This window comes from Aspergillus piperis (assembly GCF_003184755.1).
Source record: "Aspergillus piperis CBS 112811 unplaced genomic scaffold BO85scaffold_1, whole genome shotgun sequence".
NCBI lineage: Eukaryota > Fungi > Ascomycota > Eurotiomycetes > Eurotiales > Aspergillaceae > Aspergillus > Aspergillus piperis.
In genome coordinates, this window is record NW_020291591.1 from 2,816,596 (window position 1) to 2,840,083 (window position 23,488).

Consider the following 23,488-nt stretch of genomic DNA (forward strand, 5'->3'; position numbering starts at 1 on the left):
CGCATCGCACCGTTGCCACACCTAGGATTCTTTGATAGAAGGGTCCATTAACCCGTCACAGCCTCTTCGTTTTAACTTTCGCGGATATAAATATGTATCACAATGGCCGTTAAAGGGAGCCAGCGGAGTTGTCGCCCGCGTCAGTGAAGCACAAATTGAAAGGCACACAAAGATAATCAAACAACCCAGCAAGGCACAAGCCTGACTCAACCCAAGATTATAAAACCTAGCAGCACCTCCCAAGTAAGCAATCCATCTACAAGTGACTCACACATGGAGTCATTGCAGGCGAGTACTGATACCGCATTCCTTGTCTATGCACGTGCCAGGGAGCAGAATATTTAGTTAGGAACAAGCATCCTCCCACTGAGAACAGTGCTGTGGCGGTAATCAGTGCTATTTAGTGAACAGGGAGCAAAGCTAACGGTCAATCTAATTCAATATAGAGAGACTGACATGCAGATACTGCTCACGCAGGCCGGAGGGAGTTTGTAACCTAGTGGAAACGATTCATCATTTTCGTCGACCCACTTTTACTCACAGTGATGTATCTCCATGCAGAATAGCCGCCTCCCACCACCAAGGGAAAATTAGTTGAAATTAATAATAATAACGCTAATGATAATTGTCTTACAAGGAGCACAGATATCGCATGCACGGTGCAACAAACATTCTTTATGTGCATTTCTATAGTGGCTCTTCCACGTTCTGTTCTATTGAACCTAATCATTAGGTTTCTCATAGCTGATATACATTATATGAAGGTGTACTGGGAAGATATCGGATACCTTGTCGACTATTCTGTAACTTCCAGTACTCTTCCAAATTTAAGAAAGAGTTGAACAAGCGGTGTATATCTTTATTGCATCTGTCTTGCTGTTTGCAGGGAGCGGCCACGGACGGGTGATGACAAGGTTCGGGAGGCAGTTACCGCCAAATTAGTCGGGCTCCGGTCACACCGCATCTTTTCATGCCATCGGCCATTTGAACCTGCGAAAACACGCAATTGCACTGAAATTTAGGGAATTGGAGGTACCGGTAGACCACATTACCACGTAAGCGTCCCACAGCTTCAGACATGCGTGAAAAGCCTCTTCCCATTTATTGACACCTGAATGATTTAGTCATGAACGTTTAGACTGGCAAGTGAAGTTGCGCATAATGTATAGTAACGCGAGGAGACGCCTGTGTAGAAAGCCTGGTCATCTTGACAGTAGCACTCTATTGTGGAGTGCCAGCCTTGTAAGATATTCAAATCTAGAGCGACTGACATCTGTGGCTCCGACTGACTATCTCGGGGGCCAATGTGATGTGTTCTGGAAGTATGCAATGTTGGATCCAGAATATTGTGAACTACGCAGCATAACAATGTTACTGTCTGTCAAGGAGTGGTGGGATTGTGTGGTATAATTCTTTCACACGAACGCTCACAGATATTGTGACTTACAGTTTTGCGCCATGGGTAGAGACTTAGATTCGATATCCACATATATGCCGCAGGTCGTAACTCAGCTCCATACCGTGATAAGCGAAGGATGTGATGTAACTTCCTGCTTTCTAGGTCGTCGCGGGTTAACATGAAATCAAACCTACCCTGACCTGGGTAAGGAGGTGCCTCAATCCATCCATGACCATGACAAATTTCTGTGATAAGACTGCTCCTGCCAATTATGAACAGAGAAATGGCCCAGGCAACATCCAACCAAGCGGAGGCCATGGGTATGTGAGAAACACAACAACCACACTACACATGGAATGTTTGCTCCCTGTAGCCCACGATTTTTTCATTACTATGTGCTAATTCTCGGTCCGGTACTCAATCCTCGAGTAAATTGCTTTTCATTTGCGGGAACTACGGAAGTGCTGTCCGCACATGTTTGTTTACCCCTGACGCTGCATAACCCGCGGTTTGCCAGGCTAATAAGATTGCGCATCGCCTTTTCGGGCGCTGTCGTTATTCGAGAACGAACCAAGTCCACGGCTATATTTCAGTCGCAAGTATCGCTGCGAACTAATGACACTGCGGCCACAATCATCGGAATAACACCATGGACGGCTTTGACGCTACTCAAGCTCCAGCTGCTTACAGAGCCGTTGAGCCCATTGTTAATATTCTCACCTTAGCCATGACGCTGGGCTGGCTAGTCAACTACGCTAGCATGATTCATATTTCTTTCAAAGAGAAGACATACGCAATGGGCATTATGCCTCTCTGTTGCAACATTGCCTGGGAATTTTCTTACGGAGTAATATACCAACCAAAAAATCGATTGGAACTGGTCGTTACGGTAACTGCGCTTATAGTCAACGTCGCGATCATGTACAGCGCCATGAGACACTCACCCAATGAATGGTCCCACGCACCCTTGGTCCAACGGAACCTTCGGTACATCTTTGCCGTGTGTACTCTTGGCTTCCTGACTGGACATATAGCTTTTGCGGCATACATTGGTCCTGAAGTTGCATATACATGGAGTGCGGCGTTCTGTCAATTGCTTCTCGGCACCGGTGGCCTGTGTCAGTTGCTCTGTCGGGGAAGTAGTCGTGGGGCGTCGAATCTTCTATGGTAAATCACCTCACATGGTCTAAACCCAGCGCGAAGCTGACTCTCATATCACTTATAGGATATCGAGGTTTATTGGTTCTCTTAGCGTACTGGGTATGGCTGCGTTACGTTGGAGGTACTGGCCTGAGGCATTTGCCTGGCTGGACAATCCTCTGATTTTGTGGTCGGCGGGGATGTTTCTCTTTCTAGATTTGTCATATGGCCTTTGCTATTGGTACATCCTGAGAGTCGAAAAGAAGGAGGCCTTAAGACAAGAACACCTTGCGAAGTCTTAATGATTGGTGATTCACTAGTACTTTGAGCTGGCATTTGGGATCGCCGGGGGATACAAGGACTGCCACGTCATGCAGGAAGAAACGAGAGCCCGGATACCATGAGAAAACAACATTGGGTCTCCCCATTGTACTTGGACAACAATCGGACAGTCGATAGCATATGTGGTACTTTTTGTAACGCACGGTGGCAGACTGGCCTGCTGCTGTGTTTATCGTGGGCATAGTCATTGAAGTCACCGGGTAGTTAGTATTACTTGTACCTCTTCGCTATTCTCTTTCATCGATCGACAAAATGTCCTGCAAGTCCTCTACAAAGGGTATCCCGACTTTCGACGAAAGTAATATTTGCCTAGAGCTTCGACGACTGGGCTACTGCCACTACGGCCAATCGGAAGATCTACGAAGGCTATATTGTAGTTGGAGCGGATGGCGTAAATAGTCGTGGAGGGCCGACATCTGAAAGGCCGCCGATCGATTACAGCTCAGGAACGAACTGGTATGGCCGGATATTATATAGGCTTTCCCACGAACGATTACTTACATTCCCATACAGCTCTAGTTACGGAGTATTTTGGGTCTGACACGTCACAAGAGGCTTGCAACAACGAGTCTGGCAGCTTGGAATATGTTCAAATGACGTATATATTCAACCCCCAGCTATAGTTATACCAACATAAACTCCAGTTATTGCTCCTGATAATGTAGAAAACTATCATCGGTTTGTGAATCACTATGTTTTGATGATGCAGTCAGAGCCAGGAACTCGGACACTCCGGTACAGTCTCCCAGAGTTGGGGAGCTAAAACCAAATGGCTCCCCTTCCCAATAAACTGCGAAGATTGGCTAAGTCTGACTCTATTTTTCACTTCAATTTCTACTCTCTCTCTCGAGGTCGGGGTAAGTGCTTGGTTGTATATCTGCCACATCTTAGGCAGAAAGAGTACATCCTGTACATAGTATTGAACTATTTCCTCTGGCAATGGCCGAGCTTCAAACACCTCAAACGAGCCTCCATGCTGCGGTGAGAAGAGTGTCTTCCCTATCTCTTTCGTAGCTGACCAGTTAGCCTTATCGGCTTGGGTCATGGGTACATCCCGCGAGATGCACTTTCTCAGCCCGGCCAAGTACTTCCCGGGATGTGGCCTGATGCCCATCTCCATGACCTGAAGGTCATGGACGCCTGCCAATTCTACCTGATACTGATGGAACATGGCTGCAGAGTCGTTCCGGACATCGAAGAAGACTTTGGGAATCATAAATGATTCCAGGATGGATCGAAGAGTGGTGCCCGTAGTTGTTGCATGATTAAACGCTGTGGCCCCGAGAGTATGAATGTCTACTAAGTAGACATGAATATGTGGGTATAAGAATATCTGAATAGTAGAGATCCGGCCCTCTCGCCCGAGGTTCATACCTTCTAGGTCAATGTATATAGAGGGGGGAGTAACTGGAGTATCCATCAAAGTTTCGACAACCTCGCATATACCTTCGCGGGTAATGATAAAAGAGATCGAGGCCTCACTACGAAAAATTGCTTCCTCGGCCGAAGGCTTCCCTGTGGTCAGGGCTTTGTCTTCTTCCTTGACCCGATGATTGTCCGACGTTCTACTCTCCCCATCCCTGTGTGCTCCTACCGCAGCTGCAGAATTCTGTACACCTGTAGACAATGGATTGTGTTAGTGTTGCCAATAAACGAGTAGCGGGCTTGATTTGATTGCTTACCAGACATAATAATGGTAAATTTCGAAGGGTTGTCGTACACTTCCAAATCTATTAGAGAATAAGATTTTGTTTCCAGCAGACATAGTACGTGGACAAGGCTTGAGAGCATTTGGGAAGTGACCTGAGACCTTTTATATAATATGACGAGAAAACCATCAATGGTAGCGCCGAGACTGAAGTCACCAAATCCGCCTTTGTCATTGAAAGGCTCACGGACAGTAACAAAGACAGCAGGTTCATGTCGCTCTCAGCCATCCACTGGTCTTATATATTGTGAATTTTGGACCCGCGTCGTTGTGATATGAAACTGATAAAGAAAAAGATCACCATATTTCCTCGGCCATTCTGTAAATCCTTGTAAGATCACACAATGGACAGCGTTCATTGGAAAGGTTCAGAATGTACTATATATAGTTCGAATATATAGCCTGCTTCACAAGCCTAGGCAGAACATAGGCAGTGGTATGGACGAGATGCGCACACTATAAATAACGAGTCCAATTGCACGATATTCCTTTGAGGTTGTATGGTGGTTCGGAAAGCCTGTGTGCGCTGTGGTGGGAGGTGAATCTTTGATATTCGAGGTGCTAGGGTCTCGGCGTAGAGTGAACACTGTCATTGTGAGCTGCAGAGGAAGAAAGATATGATTGCTATAGGCATAGCTGATTAGCCCTCTGCTTTATACTCAACTCTATATAGTATTTTCAATCTTGTACCAATCTCGGTCAGATATTAAATTGTTCTAGATAAACATCGCGACGTGAACATATTCCTCACCTGCAAAGGATGCTCGAATCAATATAAGTGCATTTGCGTAGTTAGATTCTCCCGTATTTAGTAGCAATATATACCACCGTCAAAAAGATTGCGACGTAGAGTCGAGTTGGTGGCTTCCTGGGTTCTTAAATATGCCCTTGAAAGAGGAAGACTGGTAAAGTGAAGGCTGCAGACATGGCCACGTAGGCCGAACAAGGATTTGGTGAAGTGTCTGGCGACAGTGAATGTGTCCACATATCAAATAGTTTCAGAAGCATGGCACTCACAGTCAGTTACAGAAACCAATGCTGGCACATAATTCCTTAGATTCTACGGGAATACACATCGAGTAAATAAACAACGGTAGATAGCCGGCTTGAGCTAGGTAGTTTTCTCATAAGTACAATCCAGTTACTGGCTGCGGTAGCAAGCTATCGATCCCCACTCAACGTCCCCTAGTATTCCTAACCGCGGAGAATAAACTGCATAATGAGCCTAGCAAAGCAAAAGTCCGAAAAAACGCAGATAGTAAAAGAAAACCATCAGCCTTGCTTCTTCCCGCTGATTTTCTGCTTGATAGTTCGATATCTGGCAATTGATTTCTTAAGAATCAGTGCCGCAAGCTCTCCTGAACCTTCCATGCGTTCCCCTGCACGCTTCTGAATATTGATATATTGCTGGCGGCTCTCATCGTGCTCACCCAGACAGATGACGATCCCGGCGTACTTTAGGAGTATTGCGTTCATGATCAATCGACACATTCTTCCATTACCGTCTGCAAAAGGATGAATCATCACAAAGTCATTGCAGTACTTGGCAGCCAAGGTGAACGGATCAAGGACATGGGTAGATTCAATTTTATGAACATCTCCCTCGAAATCGGCAATTAGCTCTCTCATTTTTGCTGGCACGTATTTGGGCGCAACGAAATTCGTGTTTCCCGCATGGACATGTACCTTTCTATATCTGCCGGAGTATTCCGTCCAGGGGATACCCCCAGCCGTGTCAATACACTCCGTCAAAATGCGGTGGGTACGCAGGATCAGGTCCTCAGAAAGTGGCTTGTCGTTAACGACCATTTCAGTTATTAAGAAGTTCAGCGCCAACGCATGTTGGACTACCTCTCGCCGGCTTCGGATGATATGGGATGCTGGCGTCTTAGAGCGGATTGCCTCGATCAGTTTCTTTTCGTAATCTGGCTCTCTGAAGAAGCACATATCTCAATTAGCTATTATCACGTATCTACCTGCGGATATCCTTACCTTTCAGGTATTTGTTCTGGATCAACGAACTCTCCCCTGAAGATACGTTCGCAGATCTTGATAGTCTCCTCCAAATTAAGGCCAGCACGTTCGATGTAGTTACTGCCAAAGATCACAGTACCCAAATGTCGTGTCAGGGTGTCACTGATAAGTGCAGTACCATCACTGCCCTTTTCCTGTAGCTTATCTTGGATGACTTTATAGAAATCTGTGGCTTTCTTGAACAGATCTCTCGGGGATTCATCGTCGAGGGGAATGTACGCTCGGGCAGATGAGTCCATGGATATAGTATAGAATAGGCGGCTTTCGTTCACACGTGAACCCTTTGATATGGAAGGTGGCCAGCCACGAGTCTTGAATGTGTTGCTGATGATGCTTCGCATGCTGGTGGATGTTGTGCTCGCAGAGGGGGAGATGGAAAGGTTGTCAAAGAGTCCAGAAAGTGGCTTTCTTCGAGGAGAAACCGATCTTTCACGGCCTTTGCCGCTAAATAGAGGTATATTCTCCATGAATGCTCTTTGATGATGATCTGGTAGATTGACGAAGTAGTAGTGAGATGAAGTAGTAGTGAGATGAAGTAGTAGTGAGATGAAGTAGTAGTGAGATGAAGTAGTAGTGAGTTGAAGTAGTGAGAGATGAGGTAGTAGGGAGATGAAGTAGTGTGAGATGAAGTAGTAGGGAGATGAAGTAGTGTGAGTTGAAGTAGTAGGGAGATGAAGTAGTAGTGAGTTGAAGTAGTGTGAGTTGAAGTAGAAGTGAGATGAAGTAGAAGTGAGATGAAGTAGAAGTGAGATGAAGTAGAAGTGTTCGAGTCACAAACTTGGGGGTAACTTTTGGGTCATGATCATGTCACAATGATACCTCCATACCCATAACAGTGAATTTACTATCTTAGAGAAGAGCAACATGATTTGATTGACACATAAGAGCGGCTTGAGATGAGGTCATTCGCCTGCATATAGTGTTGTATTGCTGATCACCAGATAATTCTCAAGCAGCAGCAAATGACCGTGGGGAATCTACAGACAATCCCAATACGTCGTTGCTGGAAAGTGATGGAGCAGGGTAATCCTGTGACAAAACAGTACTGCCATACTCCACTATTCTAATGGATGAATTACAACACACTGTATTCTTGGCCGGTGCTGGGTATGCTTGGATTGTGGCTATTCTCGCAAGTGCAATAGATTATATATCAAAGATCACATCATCACATCATTCTGGAATTTCAGCCATATAAAACTGCAAAATGCTCTTCAGGTAAGTCTTAGTACTATCGTTACTTGAAAACCCAAGCTGAATATTCTCCTGGAGTATCGGGGATACCCACGTCATGCTCTGTTCTCTGAGAACACCGAAAACCTTCATATATGAGATGCAGATCTAAGCGAAGTCAAGCACAATGTTTTGGACAGAAATTCCAAACCCACTTTCTAGTTGGCGCTCGATTTGACTGCTCGTCGTAATTATGATCTTTGTCTTATTCTGGTCCCTAGTATTCGTCACTTTTCGAACCTCTATACCATGGCATGTATCCGCTTCACATCCATCATGTGGAGGAGATCGGAAGTCTTTATCCACCCAAAACAAATCATTGATTGGCTACAAGCACTACATAAATATACTCCGTGAATAACCAAGTACATACGACCACAGGGTGTGGAAAACAGGGCTTCCCGTCCGCTCAGCCGTACTTGAGCCACATAATCCACGCGGTTATTTCTCAATGAGTCCTTCACTTGAATATTTTCCTGAAACGGTAGTTAAGCTGGGTGCCAGCGATGGGGGTGAGCTTCGCAGGGTGTCGTGCTCGCGCAGAGTGCGTCGTTCGTTCTGGACTTGAGCTGTTGCTACATGTCATCGACTTTTTGTCGTGAAGTCGACTCTTTATTATCACTCTCTTCAGTCAACGGGCTATTCCGTCAGCTGTGTGCCGCCCATATCTTCAGAACACTCAAGATAGCTTTCTCGAGTGCTGGGCTGGACCGCTTGGTCCAAATATCTCAGTCTCGGGTCACCTCACACGTTCGAGCAATTGTTTATGAGATTCCGGAACGAATTCCCCCTAGTAAGTGAACCTGTGGATCACGTGCCACAAATGTGCTGACTGCTCGCCCAGACAATGAGAGCTATGACTACTTCCAAACCCATATCTATACCCCGGCTGAGTACGACCGCGATAAGCGCGAGATGATTTAAACGTTTTGGGGGCAAGAGTGTCTACTACTCGATGATATTCCACTACTTCAGTGCTCGAGCGCGAGAACAGCGCATCGTCCACGAGAACGCCCAAGACACTGAGGCTTTGATGATTGCTCTGCCTTGCTTCCCGAGGCTGGAAACGGTACATTTGAGCTTTATCGACGATATCAAATCACCCTTCCGCTGGTTTGCTGGCCGTGTCTTTCTGGATGGAGTGAGTTGCCTTAAAGACCACCTGGTGAAGATGTCTGCAGCCATGGTCGTGGCCAAGATGGAAGGGGTGGTCGTCAAAACGTTTGAGATATCGGGGTTTCATTCGCGCGTTAATACCAGAGACTCTCTCGTGTTATACCTGCTTGAGAAGGCTCTTAGTAACGTTGAAGAGCTGAGAGCGATCAATAGCCCCACGATATTGGAGCCATTGAGCCAGATTATGCTTCCTTCGGTCCGGCGATTTGAGCTAGGATACGGCTGGCTATCCTTGGAGACCATAGACAGCTTTGTCCGGCAGCATGCGAACTCGCTGCGTTTTCTCTACTTGAAGACACCTGGCTCCTGCACGAAAGATTCAGTACGGACGGTATCTATTTTGTCTATGGCAAACGCCCAGCATATCCTGAAGAATATGGCTGGGGTATGGGACACAGACATTCTTGAGGAGATCACAATCAACACTCGACCGGGAGGGGTTTGAAAGGCGCAGATGCCTATACAACCAATTGCGGATAGTAGGAATAAAAGTTCATATAATGTATACTAGCTTACCCTGTGGCTATATCATTACATGGTTATCTACCCTAGTTATCAAATCCTTCCTCCGTACGACTAAGCCTTGGCACCTCTTTGAGTCCTGGTGTCTGCTGGGTTGCTAGAAAACACAGTCAATATGTTTCTTCTCCCGAGACTCGAATGGAAAGTATGACCCAAGCTGATCTCACTATGCGAGTACTAAATTCCAAAGGAGCCATGAAGGGACAAACAAAAGTGAAATTTATCCATGCATGAGCTCAGAGTACTCCCCCCATGTACTTGTCCAGACGAATGCATTTTGTGTTTCATTATGCCTTAAGATGGGTAGAGCAATAGAATAGGCATTGTTTTATCTTACATGTCTATCTGCGGTCATCAATGCTGGGCCGTATTCTGAGCGGCAGGTCTCATTAAGATATTACAAAAGCCTGGACACCGTGTGGTAGCGGCGTGCACTTTCCTGTTTTTCTTGAATTGATATATTTAACCTCCTGACTCCCGAGGGCCCTTCCAGTTTGCCTGGAGGTCAGGGGGGGTTGGGGGGAGGCCATATTGTTGCCCACTAGCGCAAAGCTTATCAACTGTTCTCAATTCTATTATTCAGAACGGGGCTGGTATAATTTTGCCGGTCAAGGCGTTCGGATCTCTTGGGTGATGAACCATGAGATGGCTTGCCAAGGGGGGAGGGAGGGGGGAACATGACTTACAAAACTGTTAGCTATTACTTGCTCCCCCATTTCTGTCAACGGAGCGACTCGTGCCTCGAGTCTTCTCGGCGGGGATAATCTCGGAGTGGGGAGCACTGATCCGCCCAGGAACAATCGTCGATCGTGCAATCTAGACACGGTCCACTCGAAGGTTGCTGATTAAGGTTCATACGACACATTGATGGTTTTTTGTGTGGCGGGCGTATACATGACATATATTACTGATTACTGCCGGTCACCTGATGTAATGAGTAAGATTGAGCAGCCTTGGTGGCGCGATTGAGGGAGTCTTTCCGCCGCCTATCCGTAGATGATTCGACTATGCAGGTGAAACCCGACCTAGAGCACATCTCGCAAGGTGGCGAGCAAGTGCACTTTTTGCTAGTAAGCTCTTGATGACATAAAGAACGTTAATCTGTATCAACACTTACGCGTGTTCGCTTCTTGCGACACTCTAAGCAGGCTGTGCTTTGTCTTCGAGTCTTTTTACCCTGGTTGGGCTTCTCTCTGGGCTCGTAGGCTCTGTTAGGAGCAGGAAGTAGTTGTCGAAGAGGCATGGAGAGATACTTGGACGTCCAGTAGCTTGATCATCATCGTACCATGGCCCAACGGGCGGTCTTTAAATAGGGATGTGTTTAACCATTCACCCAAGTTTGTGGTCAGCAGCCTAAGCGACAAAATGCATGTTTGCTATGAGAACAAAGAGCATCCCGCGCCAAGCTTAATTATTGATGCCACCATCGCCTCTATGTCCAAGACTTATCAGTGTAGTACGCAATATTGCCATAGCGACCTTCAGAATCTGTTCTCAGTAAGGTACATGTATATCAAGCCGAAACAGTGGCAAGCAAAGATCGCCTGAAAGGGGCTCTTGCACTTTGACCCATTAAAAAGGCTCGTCCGACCATTATTATTGAGGTCAGCAATATTTGGAATAAATGTGAGTTTTACATATTTACACAGCTCGCATTTGCACGAGACGATCATTACTTCCCGACGAATTAGACATGCCATTAGTAGAACTGCTAAACTAGCTTGTGTCCGAGACTGACAATATACTTTTCTGGGCTTTCTTCTTCGTTTTCTTTCTGGAATTAAGACTCGAGTTGTGGGTTTCCGGTTGACAAAGGGGGCCCGAAGTCTCGTTCAAAGTCAAACGAATATTTCTTGAGCGAGAGGTGAGGTAGAACTACCAGATTCCTCAGTGAATGAGTTCACGTTACATAGAGATTCATCGGAAATATCGCTTGTAGAGTAGTCGCCCACTGTAGGTGGACTGCAGCTACCCTCTGCTGGTGATGTTAACCTCTGGAATTTATTTTGAACTCGAGAGTTTCTATACCGTCAGTTCGAGTCCTAAAAAATTGCTTGCAAGTGTTTGAGCCTTTGCTCAGCATCAAGAGCTCCTTCTTCAGTTGCTCGCGTAAAGTTTGACTTTCCATTGACTTCCCCGCGATTCGTGTAATACAATCTGCCTGCATGTTAAACACACTTACCGGTGACAGGATATCTGAGAGCGAGGAGATCAGTTTCTCTTCGACAACTTCATTTGCAATATCGTCAATAAAACTTTTCAGAGCGACCTTGCTATCATTAGCCACAGATCCACTTTCTACAGTACGGGTAATGTGTTACCTTGTAGTAAGCTAGCATACAGTCTAATGCCCCAATAGAAGCAAAGCGCACCATATTGGGCTCTGATTGTTGCAGAAGTGCTTTGAGAAATTGATCATGATTGAGGGAATGCTCCGAGAGGTAAGGCTGCTTCAAATCCCTAACACCGAAAAATTGCTGGAGGGATTTGCTAAGTTCGCTTTCTCGGCGGCCCAATCTGATTTTTTGGAGGGTTTCGGTGAAGTAGTGATTATAAGTGATTGGGAGTCCTTTTTGATGTGGCATAAGTAGCTCCTTTGCTTTTTGGTTAATTTTCTGTTTGATCGAGTCACAGGCCGGGATAATAATCTCCTCGGTCAGTGCGCTAGATACCAAGGCATCCTGGGATACCAGGAAATAACAGAGTTGGCAGAAACGCCTGCCAAAAAGGATGCTGGGCTAGACTGCTCCCACATTCTCCATCCCCTTCATACCCCCAGGCGCGAAGTAAAGCAACAGCTTTAAGCAGATATCCTAGCAGCCTATGAGAGGTCCGCATCTTGAGCCCCTGGCGGCTTGTCAGTCCTCACACAAAGGGCAGTTACGTTCCGGAACACAGATCCCTTGATGGGCACTCGATCGGCTGATAGCGGCATACAAAGCCTATACATATCTCTTTCGTATTTCCATTCTTTGAAACCCTTGGATCAAAACAATTTGTTACGCGAAGACGTGCCCGTGCGTCCTTCCCCCTTCCGAGGTTTCCAGTTATATATTGCTACGTGTCGAAAGCATAATGTAGGAAGAGGAAGCAACAGACTGTATCTAATTCCTCATGTGCGAGACTGGTGGAAAGACGGAGAATGAGAAAGAGAGCAAGAGAGACAGAGAGGGGAGTTACACATGTGGGGTTGACCCCAGGGGGCCGCGTACCGATATTGCGCTAGCCTCTTCTTCCTCTCCACCTAAGTTTGATAGAATTCAAATACCACGTGTACATGCTGTAACCGCGAATATCATTGTTCCAAACTCATCGACATCTTCAAGCCAGCGATTCACTCTCTTTTGGCGCCTTGAAATGTCATGACCAGTGAAACCGACCGGGGTGGGCCAAAGCTCATCAATGGTAAGGTATCCTTCGGCCCACTCTGCGAGATGAGAAATGAAAGCTCTGTCCCAATTGTCTCGATCCCTTAACCGCCATTGGAACTTGCTTTTTGGCGCGGGAAGCCCTTGCAGCTCGCTTCCAAGGAAAACAGGAAGTCCCTCTTGAGCACAAAGTATGCTGTCAAAAAGATACATCACATATAGCATTCTTGGAACGGGGCTGTTTAATAAATAAGGAATAGAGATTTGGTTGGTAGACATTAATGAACAACCTCAGCGCACTATTTTTTCATTGATTTGATCCACTAAGAATGATCCAGGGCCTGAAGGGCCTGCTCAAGTGTGATTGCCTGAAGGTTCATCTTGGGCAGAAGAGTCTCCAGCATAGTTTTAGAGAACTCCGTATGTTGGTTTGGCGGAAGTTCTAAAACGTTATCTGAGATGACAAAAATCTTGTAATCCAAGTCAAATAATCGGTAAACTGTGGCCATCACGACACCAGACAAGCTCAATCCAGACTGAAGGGTCAGTTAAAGGATGCAGCATGGGGGATTCTCACATTGATACGTACGATGACAACAGTATCGATACCTTGGGCTCTCAATATTTGCTCCAAGTTGTTTCCAGTAGTAGCAGACCACCTGGTCTTTCGAAGCACGACATCCCTCTCATCAACCGTGAAACGGGGGTCAATCTCGACACCAGGGGTGCCGGTTTCAAAGGTACCGAATGGTTCAATGAGTTTTGAAAAAGGTGTGTTGGGTTGCAGGTCTGGTTGCCCAGGGTTGAATTGCAAAGTGGTAAAGACGACAAGGGGCCGATCAGTCTTCTCATGAACAGCGTCGTTCCATCGAGAGTAATTGGCAATGAGCGATTTGCCTTCCGGTGTCCCTTCAACCGCGTTCAGAAGAAGGGCCATCCAATCAAGATTGAGGATGGCATAGTTCTTGCCGAAGTCGACTTTGTTGTCGGCTGAAGCCATGGTGTCTTGATAGAAAATGCGAGGTTGATAGTTATAGAGTTGAGGTGCGATTGACGGAGTGCAGATACCTTTATACTTGGCTCAACTCCGATAGGGTCTTCCATAGTACGGGGTATTTGGTGGATTACGCCTACCGGAGTTCATGAGCCATGACGCAATTGTTATCGAAAGCTCCACTCTTGTATGGGAATGGCAAATCCGGTGCCATTCAAGATAGATGTATGCACCGAGAGATGATTTGTATAGCCTTCATGGCCTGTTTTGCCGGAGCTGATGAGAAGCACAGCTAGCCAAATAGACAGACGTCAGTATCTTGTAGGTGAGGATCTGATTATAACTAGCCATAATATTAGCCGTCTCTTGGTGGGATGCTGATTAGATGGCTGGGTCGCAGACCCGCCTCTCAACTCCACCAATAATATCTATTGAATACCGGCCCCTGAATGCCAGGCGAAGGGTTCGGATGCTCAGCTCCGGGCTCAACTCCGAATGCTCTGGTGAGAGCGATTTATAACTGGCCGAGCTCCTTAGTAAGATTCGCATTCTCCCGAACCTCCTTGGTGAAGTCACCTCTTGCCATCCAACTTCTGTCTTTCGTTACATTTATTCTTTTATTTGAGCGCCTCTGTTTCTCAATCAATATCCATTAACCCCATCATGCCTCCGGCATCTGTCGGGAGGGAGCAGTCCCCCGTTGTCCCAACGGAACCACCTTTCAGTATCTTTGATAACCGACAAAAATGGCTTATCGTCACGATGGTTTCGACCGCGGCAACATGTAAGCTCTTGCCTCAAGAGTTAAGTGTTTTGCTAATCCCTGTTAGTTTCTGGTTTTGCCTCTAATATTTACTTCCCGGCACTGCCTACAATCGCTAAGGACTTGAACGTATCATTGGAGCTTGTTAATTTGACTGTCACCTCATATCTCATATTCCAAGGTCTTGCACCCAGTCTGTGGGGCCCTGTATCCGATGTAAAGGGACGTCGAGTTGCATACACATGTACCTTCCTAGTATTTTTCGGCGCATGTATCGGCCTAGCCGAGACAAAGAACTACGCGACGTTGATTATTCTCCGATGTCTTCAAAGCACTGGGAGTGCCAGTACTATCGCCATTGGTTCAGGTGTTATTGGCGATATTACAACGCGTGAGGAGCGTGGCGGCTATATGGGTATTTTCCAAGCTGGGCTTCTTGTGCCCGTGGCTGTTGGTCCGATCATTGGTGGAGCTATGGCGGGCACATTAGGCTGGAGGTCTATCTTTTGGCTTTTAGCAATCTACGGCGGAGTCTTCCTGGTTCTGATGCTCCTGATTTTGCCAGAGACACTTCGGTCACTAGTGGCCAATGGAAGCCAGATACAACCGACTAGGAATCCACTGGTAAAATATCCTCTAGTGGTTTATCAAAAAACCACTCAGGTTCAATGGGATCCTAGCGTGGTGATTCCACCGGCTGCTAAAAAGCACATTGACGTCCTGGGACCGATCCGCATTCTTTTCAGCAAACACTCCACGCCTATCATATTGTTTCTCGCTATATATTATGCTGTCTGGCAGATGAGTATCACTGCAATGTCTTCTCTCTTCACAGATAAGTATAATCTCTCGGAAATTCAGAACGGTTTGACTTTCATTGCCAATGGCGTGGGATCTATGGTCGGAACCCTGATCACGGGTAAGATCTTGGATGCAGACTACCGCAAAGTGAAGGCCGAATATGAGTCGCTGTCTGATGCCGAAGGTGAGGCCCAGGGGGAGGCCGATTTTCCCATTGAAAAGGCCCGTCTTCGGCTTGTTCCTATTTTTGCAGGCGCACAATGTCTCTCATTGATTCTCTTTGGTTGGACTATCCAATACCAAGTCCACATTGCGGTCCCCATCATCTCAACGTTTATCACCGGTTGGACTGTTGTCTCAATGCAATCCATTATCATGACATACCTCGTGGATATCTTTCACGAGAGAAGTGCGGCTGCCAGCGCCAGTATCAATCTTGCTCGATGTATGTTCGCAGCTGGGGGCACGAGTTTTGTGATGCCTATGATCAGTGGTGTTGGAGCAGGACTTACATTTACTATCTGCGCTGCCGTGCAGTTCGTCGCGCTGGTTGGCCCTTTCATCCAATGGAGATTCGCTGCAAGATGGAGACAGGCGACAGAAGCAAAGAAAAGAACTGTCGGGGTTAGTGAATAGATCAGGTGGGCAGGATCCTCATGATTTATGGCACACATGAGAATAGTTGGGGAAAGCCTAGCATAGCACTTTTATTCATAACTAATACGATTTTTTTCGAAATCGATAATCCTAAAAAGATCATACCCCGATGGGCCATTTCGTTCGAACAAAATCAGTCGAGCATGACAGGGATTAGTTAGTACTAAGTGTTCATAATGTCTGGCCTGATACGAACACATATCCTGCTCTGGGCCCCGGTCTAACTTATACGATACAACGGCCTTACCGTTGCCAATTTCCACGCCGTACTAATAGACTAGGTTAGAGCAGAACCATGCGACTCAGCTGTTCGCTTATCGACATCAAAACCGAAAGCACTGTGCTGGCAACCAATACTAAGAGACATGATTGCTTTCTTACAACATTTTTATATGTGATTCAAACTCGGTGCTTCTTCATTATTGATGTTTCGTTTACCTACAAAAAATAATCTGGTATTTGTCTCCCTACTTTGGGTTCAAGTATTCTCGGAGCTGGATCGAATTGGATGCTGAAGAATGAACAAAGCTCATTAGCTCGGCAAAGGATTGACTCAGAACAATATACACACAGCTTATATGAAAGATGCTCGTCCACTTCCATGATTGCAGCTTGATTGCCACATCGATAACAGTAATTAGGTGCTGAAGATGTCGATAAGCGGGTTTCTATTTCAAAGGTCAGGAATAACACATACCAGAGAAAATAGTGACAAGACTTTCCGGGTGAGACCAAAAATACCCATCCATCACCATCTGATGGGCGCGTGCAACGAGACTCAAGCCATTTCTATGATTAAATGCCTCCGTAATGTCGATTCCAAAAGTATACCCTGCTCCTCGAGGCGAAATGCCCCATCCAGTTCTCTCATCTGGGTCACTCCAGAGCAAGTCGCACATTGGACCTTCGTGAGGGGGCTCTTGCATGCGGTCAAGCGCACTAATGTTGTCGAGAGTATCAATGGAGGGGCTCAGGCCTCCGTGGAGGCAAAATATATTCTTCTCCACCAGTGCGGTGACAGGAAAATAGTCGAAAAGATCGGTAAAATATTGCCACACATTGGCGCTCCCGTACTTCCTCAAACACTCATCGTAAAAACCGTAAACTTGTGTGATTTGCCTCGATTCGTGGTTTCCTCGGAGAATCGTAATACGCCGGGGATAACGGATCTTGAGGGCAACAAGAAGACTCACCGTCTCAACAGAGTGGTAACCACGGTCGACATAATCACCTTAGCAGCCTCTGTCAATATTGATACTATTTTAAACGCCGGGAGGGGCAGACGCTTACCCATGAACAGATAATTTGTGTCTGGACATGGCCCGCCGATAAGAAACAGTTCGATCAAGTCATGAAATTGGCCATGAATATCTCCACAAATAGTGACAGGACATGTCTGTTGTCACGCCTGTTAGCTCAATCATTGGTCGTTTTAATGGCCAACGATTAAGATAAGCGTATACGTACGACAGGTTGTACATTTGATTCTGGCTGCACTACCTCCTTTGCCTGTAGAGATGATGGGGTATTGGTAATGCTCACTAATGTTCGGAGGAACAACTTACCTTGTCGCACAATATTCTAACTTCATTTTCGGAAAGGGGTTTGCACTCTTTCAACCTTGCAATCCACTCATCAATCTCGGTAGTGGGCCGAGAGTTTGTGGGAAGTGTGGCCCCAAATGCCAGAGATGGAGATCGTGCAAAAGAGGGTGTAGCCTTTTCCATTGATTGTGTAATGGGAGGAAAGGGTAAAATGCCGAGCTACGGAGGGTACCTACTAGTAGGAGACGCAGAAGGTTAAATAGGAGCTACTTAGCTGAGCCAATTATATTTGTGGAAACGTTGGAATGTGATTGGCAGAAAAAGAAAAAAAAACCAAGGAATTCCGGTTAAAAAAACAACCACGAAACATGGCATGCATCGATCGCTTATTCACTGCTTGCTCGGTATCTACAAGGCTAGAGCTCGGAAAATCGATCACTCCACATTGACTTGTGCAGCATCACCTGAGTGGCTAAGAGGAAGGGATGCTGTGAGTACCTTAAAATCACAGCCTTCCCAGTCCTGGAGGCGGTATCTTTGAGTTCGGTTAGTTTAGGCAAGAGGGTCGGAGCTGAGCCCATCACCCGCGGAGTTGAGCACTCGGTCGTGCTTGAGTGGGGCAAAACAAGGTTACCTCATCATACAGCCTCCAGCTCCGGAATGATGACACTTTTTTTTTGTTCACTCAAGCTTCTGAAAGGCCCGATGCCACCATGGATGCTACCTGTCAGTTCCTGAAAGCGTCTGCTGCCATATGTCAGGCGGCATGGGAGATTCAAGGCGAGGATGAACGACAGCAGTCTGCAGAGAAAGGTCATCTTACCGCATTGTCAACAGACCTCCGCTATACCATCCACTCGCTACTAGACACGACAGCAGCCTTGAGGAATGAACTATCAATCCTCGCTAATGCTTGTTTGAAAGTGGGACGCGATCTTGTGATTCGTCTTGATCGCACCGAGGAATTTCTTGACGATCCCCATGTCTTAAAGTCTCGAATCCGTGAGATATGGACACAAGATGCCATCGAAGCTCTTGCATTACGGCTTGTTGCTTTGATGCGCCAATACAAAGCCATTGATCCTGGATCCGAGTAAGTTGATACACCAGCGTGGGCATTCTCAATCTTACTCGCATTCAACAGCGTTTTCCGGGATGAACGAGCTTTCCCGTGCTTCAGGTTCACCACGCCCCGAAAACATCAACCAGTAAGGGATCACGAGCGCCAATTCCCAAGACAAATCCCCTATGAGTCGCAATCTTCCACGAGCACTTTCAGCCCCGTCCCAGAAAGTTTAGCAATAGATGTGAGGGTGCTTAAGTCCAGCCGGCCTGCACAGCCTAGAAATGCTCCAGTGGACCTCCTGAACGAATTCATTCTCGAGACTTTGGCGTTCAAAGACATGTATGACAGGGAGGAAAGTGTCATCAAAGCACATCCGAAGACGTTCGAATGGATCTTCGATGCGGACAGCCGTCAGGGGAAGGACGAAACTGAATTTCGTCACGGGTTTTCTGCATGGCTCGAAACTGACAACTACGGTCCCATATACTGGGTGACAGGCAAGCCGGGGTCAGGAAAATCGACACTCATGAAATATCTCTACGAACATCCAGCCACACATGCATCCTTCCGGAAGTGGGCAGGTGCCTTGCCCATTTCAACCGCAGGATTTTTCTCATGGGCTAGTGGGAGCAAAGAGCAGCGGTCTAAGAGCGGACTCCTTAGATCTCTTTTGTACCAATTTCTGTCGATCAATCCCCACCTCATCCCTCGCACGTTCCCTAATCTTTGGACCAAAATTCGTACTATGACCTCCAAGGAGAGAATTGCGCTCCATCTCGAATGGGATATAGACGAGCTTTTGGAAGCCTTCCAACTGTTCATGGGTGCAGCACTTTCAGAAATGAAAATTTGCATTTTTATCGATGGCCTCGATGAATTTGATGAAGATCACCAGGAACTCCCAAATTTCTTCAAGAAATACAGTCTTGGTGGCCGTGTCAAAATGTGTCTCTCTTCGCGTCCCTGGAACATGTTTGAAGCAGCCTTTCAAACCACGGGGCCTAGTGTCAAACTACAAGAAATCACACAATCTGATCTCTATCAATACGCAACCGACAGACTAAGGGAAAATGCTGTTGTTCGTCATCTTCTTGGACGTACGATAGAAGAATCGGAGGCATTGCGTCAGGCGATAGTTGATAAGGCAGACGGGGTTTTCCTATGGATCAAGCTGGCTTTAAACGACATCTTGAAAGAATTTGACCCTAAACAAGGCCTAGCTGGGTTGCGAGACCGGTTGGATCAACTTCCAGGAGAGTTGGACGGTTTGTACGAAAAGTTTTTGCTTCAGGATCAAACCGATACCCAAATCGCGGAGACGGCAACTTTTTTCCTGCTCATTGAAGCGCGAGAGACTGTGGCCGAATTTGTCAATGATACGTCAGCAAGCTCTCTCACAGTCTGGGAGCTGGCCTTTGCCTTGAAACAAGGTTATGACGACTATGCCACGGACGGGGACTTGGCGCAGGTGTCCGACGTCTTTATCCAAGAACGCTGCAGTGATACAATAGAGTGCATGCACCAACGATTTGCTGGACTATTGAGCCTTCAAGGGAGGCCGAGTCAAAATCACCATCGTAGTATCAAGTTCTCGGGCAATGTCGATGGGGACAGTGCATCCATACGCCGACTGGCGAACACAAAAGTCACCTTCATCCATCGTACGGTACGCGGTTGGTTGCGAGTCGATTCTGTTCGTAGAGGACTTGAGCAGAGAATATCAGCTGGTTTTGATCCTCATTTACGGCTTTTACGATCACATGTTCTCCGGTTCAAGAGGCCAATGGAAGAAATTGAGCATCACAGACGGTTTGATGAGTGGTGGCCTGACGTGACTCTCGCCATGACTCATGCCAGGTATATCGTTAATGACGCGGAGAAGCTGCAACGCCGCTTCTTGAATGAGCTCAACAGAACTCTTTCGTGGCTGTGGGATACCAATGCGGATCCGAACGACCATTGGGCTGCCAAAGCCTTTGGATTCTTTCACGTTCGGAAAAAGGCGCCATCAATATGGCATCCTTTCTTATGCTTGGCGACGAAATTCGGCTTAACTACCTACGTTTCCGAAGAATTGGACGCATGGATTTCGCAGGGCAACCATGGCGTTCTTGGCCATGGGATTCTGAACTACGATGAAAAAACCACTCCTCTTCTCACCTATGCGACCGAATTTCTATGCTCCCGAGAGAGATCCATTTACCCGCTATCAGATCCCAATATGGTACACAACCTTCTCGAACGGCGTCATTATATTAACCCGGGCCCAAACCACGAGTACATTGATTTCGAAACCAAACGTCCTATGACCTCGTGGGTGAAACTTTTGCGGCATCTCCGAGATGCGCACCGACGGCATCTGATAGGATATTTTGACACCGACCCAAACGGCATTACGCGTTGGGCAGAGATTGTGCGGCTTTTTATAAGAGGCGGTGCGGATGTTGATGCTGTTATTGCGGCAGACCCTTGGGACCCAGAAATAACGATGGTTGGCGTTATGGAAATGTTGGCTGACACATATTGTGCGGTAGAGCTGGAAGACCTCAAGCGCCTTATTGGTAAGAAATAGAACAGAGCTTAACTATACAGAAAAATTTAGGGAAACACTCAAGACATAAAGGGCTGAGAACCTTGTATAGATTTAGACTATTGGGTAAAGAGTATGAAATGATACTACTACGTAGAAACGTGGAAAATCCTCTTGAAGGTCTCCAGAGCCTTATTTAAGCCTACGACCATAGGATGTGGGGAATAGGGCTTCTCGTCCTCTCAGCCGTACTCCAGCTACATTGACTTACGCGGCAAATTGTCAATGAGCCCGTGATCCTAACAAAAATCTGAAATGACGGTGGGGTGTCTCTTGGACCGGATGCTGACGCTGTGGGTGCTGTCCTAATATACGCTAGCAGTATCAGCATCATGGAGCATCATGGAGCATTATGGAGCATTATGAAGTACCAGCAGCTGCACCCAGTACTAAGCTAACTGCTCTTCCCCTCACCCGCCTAAGTTGTAAAATCTTGCTAGAAGTGGGATCTCTTCCCCATCAATTTATTAATAAATAGTTAACGGGGCCCTCGCCTTCTGGAGCTATGATTCTATTTTCTAAGTCCCCTCTTGTCTATATCGATGATGCAAAGGCCCAACTATAATCACATGAAATCACATAACAATAAGTCTATGACCCGGAGGAACAACAAATTTTTCTTAAAACGGCCGCTGCCCGCAACTATACCGTGGAACAACATGGAGGACAGGAGAGCAAAGAGGACGTTGTCTGCCATCAAAAGCTAGCCCCTGCCACTGATCACAAATATGACCGTGCTGTGATGTTCTGAGGATAGTAAGACATGCACTTAGAAGAGCATACTCCGAAATACAATCTCCCCACCAAACCAAGAGACCAAGTGTTGGTAACAGCTAAGGACATTATCTTTTTGCTTCGCCGTTTACTTGGAAAGGATGATCACGGCTATATGCATGAGCGAGTCAGAGTCCGAACAGGGTCCTCAATTTCTCTGTTCGTTCGTTCCGGGTCTCGAGCCGGTGCTATCGTGGAATCAAGTGCCTACACAGGCACCAACGAATGTCTTTCTTACCATAGTAGGAAACTCCCTCTTTGGCATATAAGCCTGGGAGGAACTATGATCTGACCTGACACCTCAGCACCTAACTTTCAATATTAACTGGAGTGAAGGTGGAAGTGGCCTAATCAAAAGATGGGTGGGTTACTGTGACAGTGTCAAGTTGTGCGTGGTGCCAGACTTTTTGTATTTTTCAAACGTATTATTTACATGATCATGGCCAGACCAAAGATTGGTTCCACGAAATGTTATGGCTAAGCCTGAATTGTGTCCTTTGGGGATCTGCGCAAGGCATTACAGATGGAGTGTTCAAAGGTATTTCCTCAAAGAGTTCTCCTGGAGAAGCGGCCACCACTAAGAAGAATATTCTGGACTCTAAAATAGTCAGATTCTGTACTTAATATAATATTCTACTATAAGATTACTTTGGAAGAGCTACTACCTGACAGAGTATCAATATCTTCTGCTTTGCAATATAATAATACAGTACTGGCTATTTGAGAAAAGTCCAGAGACTTACTACAGATTCATGATACTTAAGGTGAAGTCATGAACAGATTTAACCGCATGTTCCTTACACAAGAGTGATACTTTTTGGTAATAACCCCCTTTCAGCGAAAGCATCCGAGGCCACGCGTTGCCAGACTCCGGAGTCTAGAGTCTGGACCATGCGAATCACAACACTTTCTTTATATACACAGCAGGTGTTGCAGTCGGCTTCCGCATGATCTCTAATCGAATTGTGCTATCTCACATAGTTCAGATTATTGTTTCTAGACTGCAGATTTGACATGATCGTTTCTGCGATGGCTATCATGATGGACGTGTTTTCTGGTGTGCTATCTGGATCTGCATTTGCCGGGAATGTTACCGGGCCTTACGATCCCTCTAAGGTGTCTGATGTAGGACATCTTATGATTTCCATCAAACCTGACATGTTTATGGAAAATCGATGAGTTCAAGGACCGCATGGACTTCCTGTTCAGACGAGTGACGCAATCTGAAAAGGCGCCAGGCACCGAGCGAGTTTACTTTCCTGGAGAGATCGAGCAGCTAAATCACAAGTTCAGGTGAAAAGTGGCATCCCATATGTGCAAGAGGAGATCAACACTTTGAACCAGGAAGCACAAATGGTCGGCTCTAAGGAGTTGCAG

At 46.5% G+C, this 23,488-nt stretch overlaps 8 protein-coding genes across 8 annotated transcripts; 4 read left to right on the forward strand and 4 right to left on the reverse strand.

The window, feature by feature from the left end:
• Positions 1-1,984: 1,984 nt before the first annotated feature.
• On the forward strand, positions 1,985-3,304 carry BO85DRAFT_515986 (AtmB protein). Its single transcript, XM_025664820.1, has 2 exons — positions 1,985-2,566; positions 2,625-3,304. Exons 1-2 carry the CDS (start codon positions 2,049-2,051, stop codon positions 2,839-2,841), a joined length of 735 nt encoding a protein of 244 aa, XP_025521422.1. The 5' UTR covers positions 1,985-2,048; the 3' UTR covers positions 2,842-3,304.
• A 244-nt stretch (positions 3,305-3,548) lies between these two features.
• BO85DRAFT_495395 (uncharacterized protein) lies at positions 3,549-4,301 on the reverse strand (the record flags this gene model as incomplete). The annotated part of the gene is made up of 1 exon (XM_025663913.1): positions 3,549-4,301. The coding sequence occupies one exon, from the start codon at positions 4,299-4,301 to the stop codon at positions 3,591-3,593; it is 711 nt and encodes a 236-aa protein (XP_025521423.1). The 3' UTR covers positions 3,549-3,590.
• A 1,560-nt stretch (positions 4,302-5,861) lies between these two features.
• BO85DRAFT_360725 (Fic family protein) lies at positions 5,862-6,862 on the reverse strand (the record flags this gene model as incomplete). Its single annotated transcript, XM_025655563.1, has 2 exons — positions 5,862-6,476; positions 6,608-6,862. 2 exons carry the CDS (start codon positions 6,860-6,862, stop codon positions 5,862-5,864), a joined length of 870 nt encoding a protein of 289 aa, XP_025521424.1.
• A 1,573-nt stretch (positions 6,863-8,435) lies between these two features.
• Positions 8,436-9,477, forward strand: BO85DRAFT_483345 (uncharacterized protein; the record flags this gene model as incomplete). The annotated part of the gene is made up of 3 exons (XM_025663152.1): positions 8,436-8,649; positions 8,701-8,749; positions 8,832-9,477. 3 exons carry the CDS (start codon positions 8,436-8,438, stop codon positions 9,475-9,477), a joined length of 909 nt encoding a protein of 302 aa, XP_025521425.1.
• Positions 9,478-13,245: 3,768 nt separating this feature from the next.
• On the reverse strand, positions 13,246-14,067 carry BO85DRAFT_495398 (cysteine hydrolase; the record flags this gene model as incomplete). The annotated part of the gene is made up of 2 exons (XM_025663914.1): positions 13,512-14,067; positions 13,246-13,458 (listed from the first exon to the last, which is right to left on the reverse strand). Exons 1-2 carry the CDS (start codon positions 13,920-13,922, stop codon positions 13,246-13,248), a joined length of 624 nt encoding a protein of 207 aa, XP_025521426.1. The 5' UTR covers positions 13,923-14,067.
• A 484-nt stretch (positions 14,068-14,551) lies between these two features.
• BO85DRAFT_411528 (MFS transporter) lies at positions 14,552-16,192 on the forward strand. The gene is made up of 2 exons (XM_025657526.1): positions 14,552-14,700; positions 14,747-16,192. The coding sequence occupies exons 1-2, from the start codon at positions 14,580-14,582 to the stop codon at positions 16,114-16,116; spliced, it is 1,491 nt and encodes a 496-aa protein (XP_025521427.1). The 5' UTR covers positions 14,552-14,579; the 3' UTR covers positions 16,117-16,192.
• A 343-nt stretch (positions 16,193-16,535) lies between these two features.
• On the reverse strand, positions 16,536-17,882 carry BO85DRAFT_444785 (serine/threonine-protein phosphatase). Its single transcript, XM_025659109.1, has 6 exons — positions 17,703-17,882; positions 17,605-17,646; positions 17,428-17,533; positions 16,835-17,368; positions 16,709-16,781; positions 16,536-16,648 (listed from the first exon to the last, which is right to left on the reverse strand). Exons 1-6 carry the CDS (start codon positions 17,862-17,864, stop codon positions 16,576-16,578), a joined length of 990 nt encoding a protein of 329 aa, XP_025521428.1. The 5' UTR covers positions 17,865-17,882; the 3' UTR covers positions 16,536-16,575.
• A 1,136-nt stretch (positions 17,883-19,018) lies between these two features.
• Positions 19,019-21,402, forward strand: BO85DRAFT_387890 (uncharacterized protein). Its single transcript, XM_025656688.1, has one exon. The coding sequence runs from the start codon at positions 19,085-19,087 to the stop codon at positions 21,317-21,319; it is 2,235 nt and encodes a 744-aa protein (XP_025521429.1). The 5' UTR covers positions 19,019-19,084; the 3' UTR covers positions 21,320-21,402.
• The last annotated feature ends 2,086 nt before the right edge of the window (positions 21,403-23,488 follow it).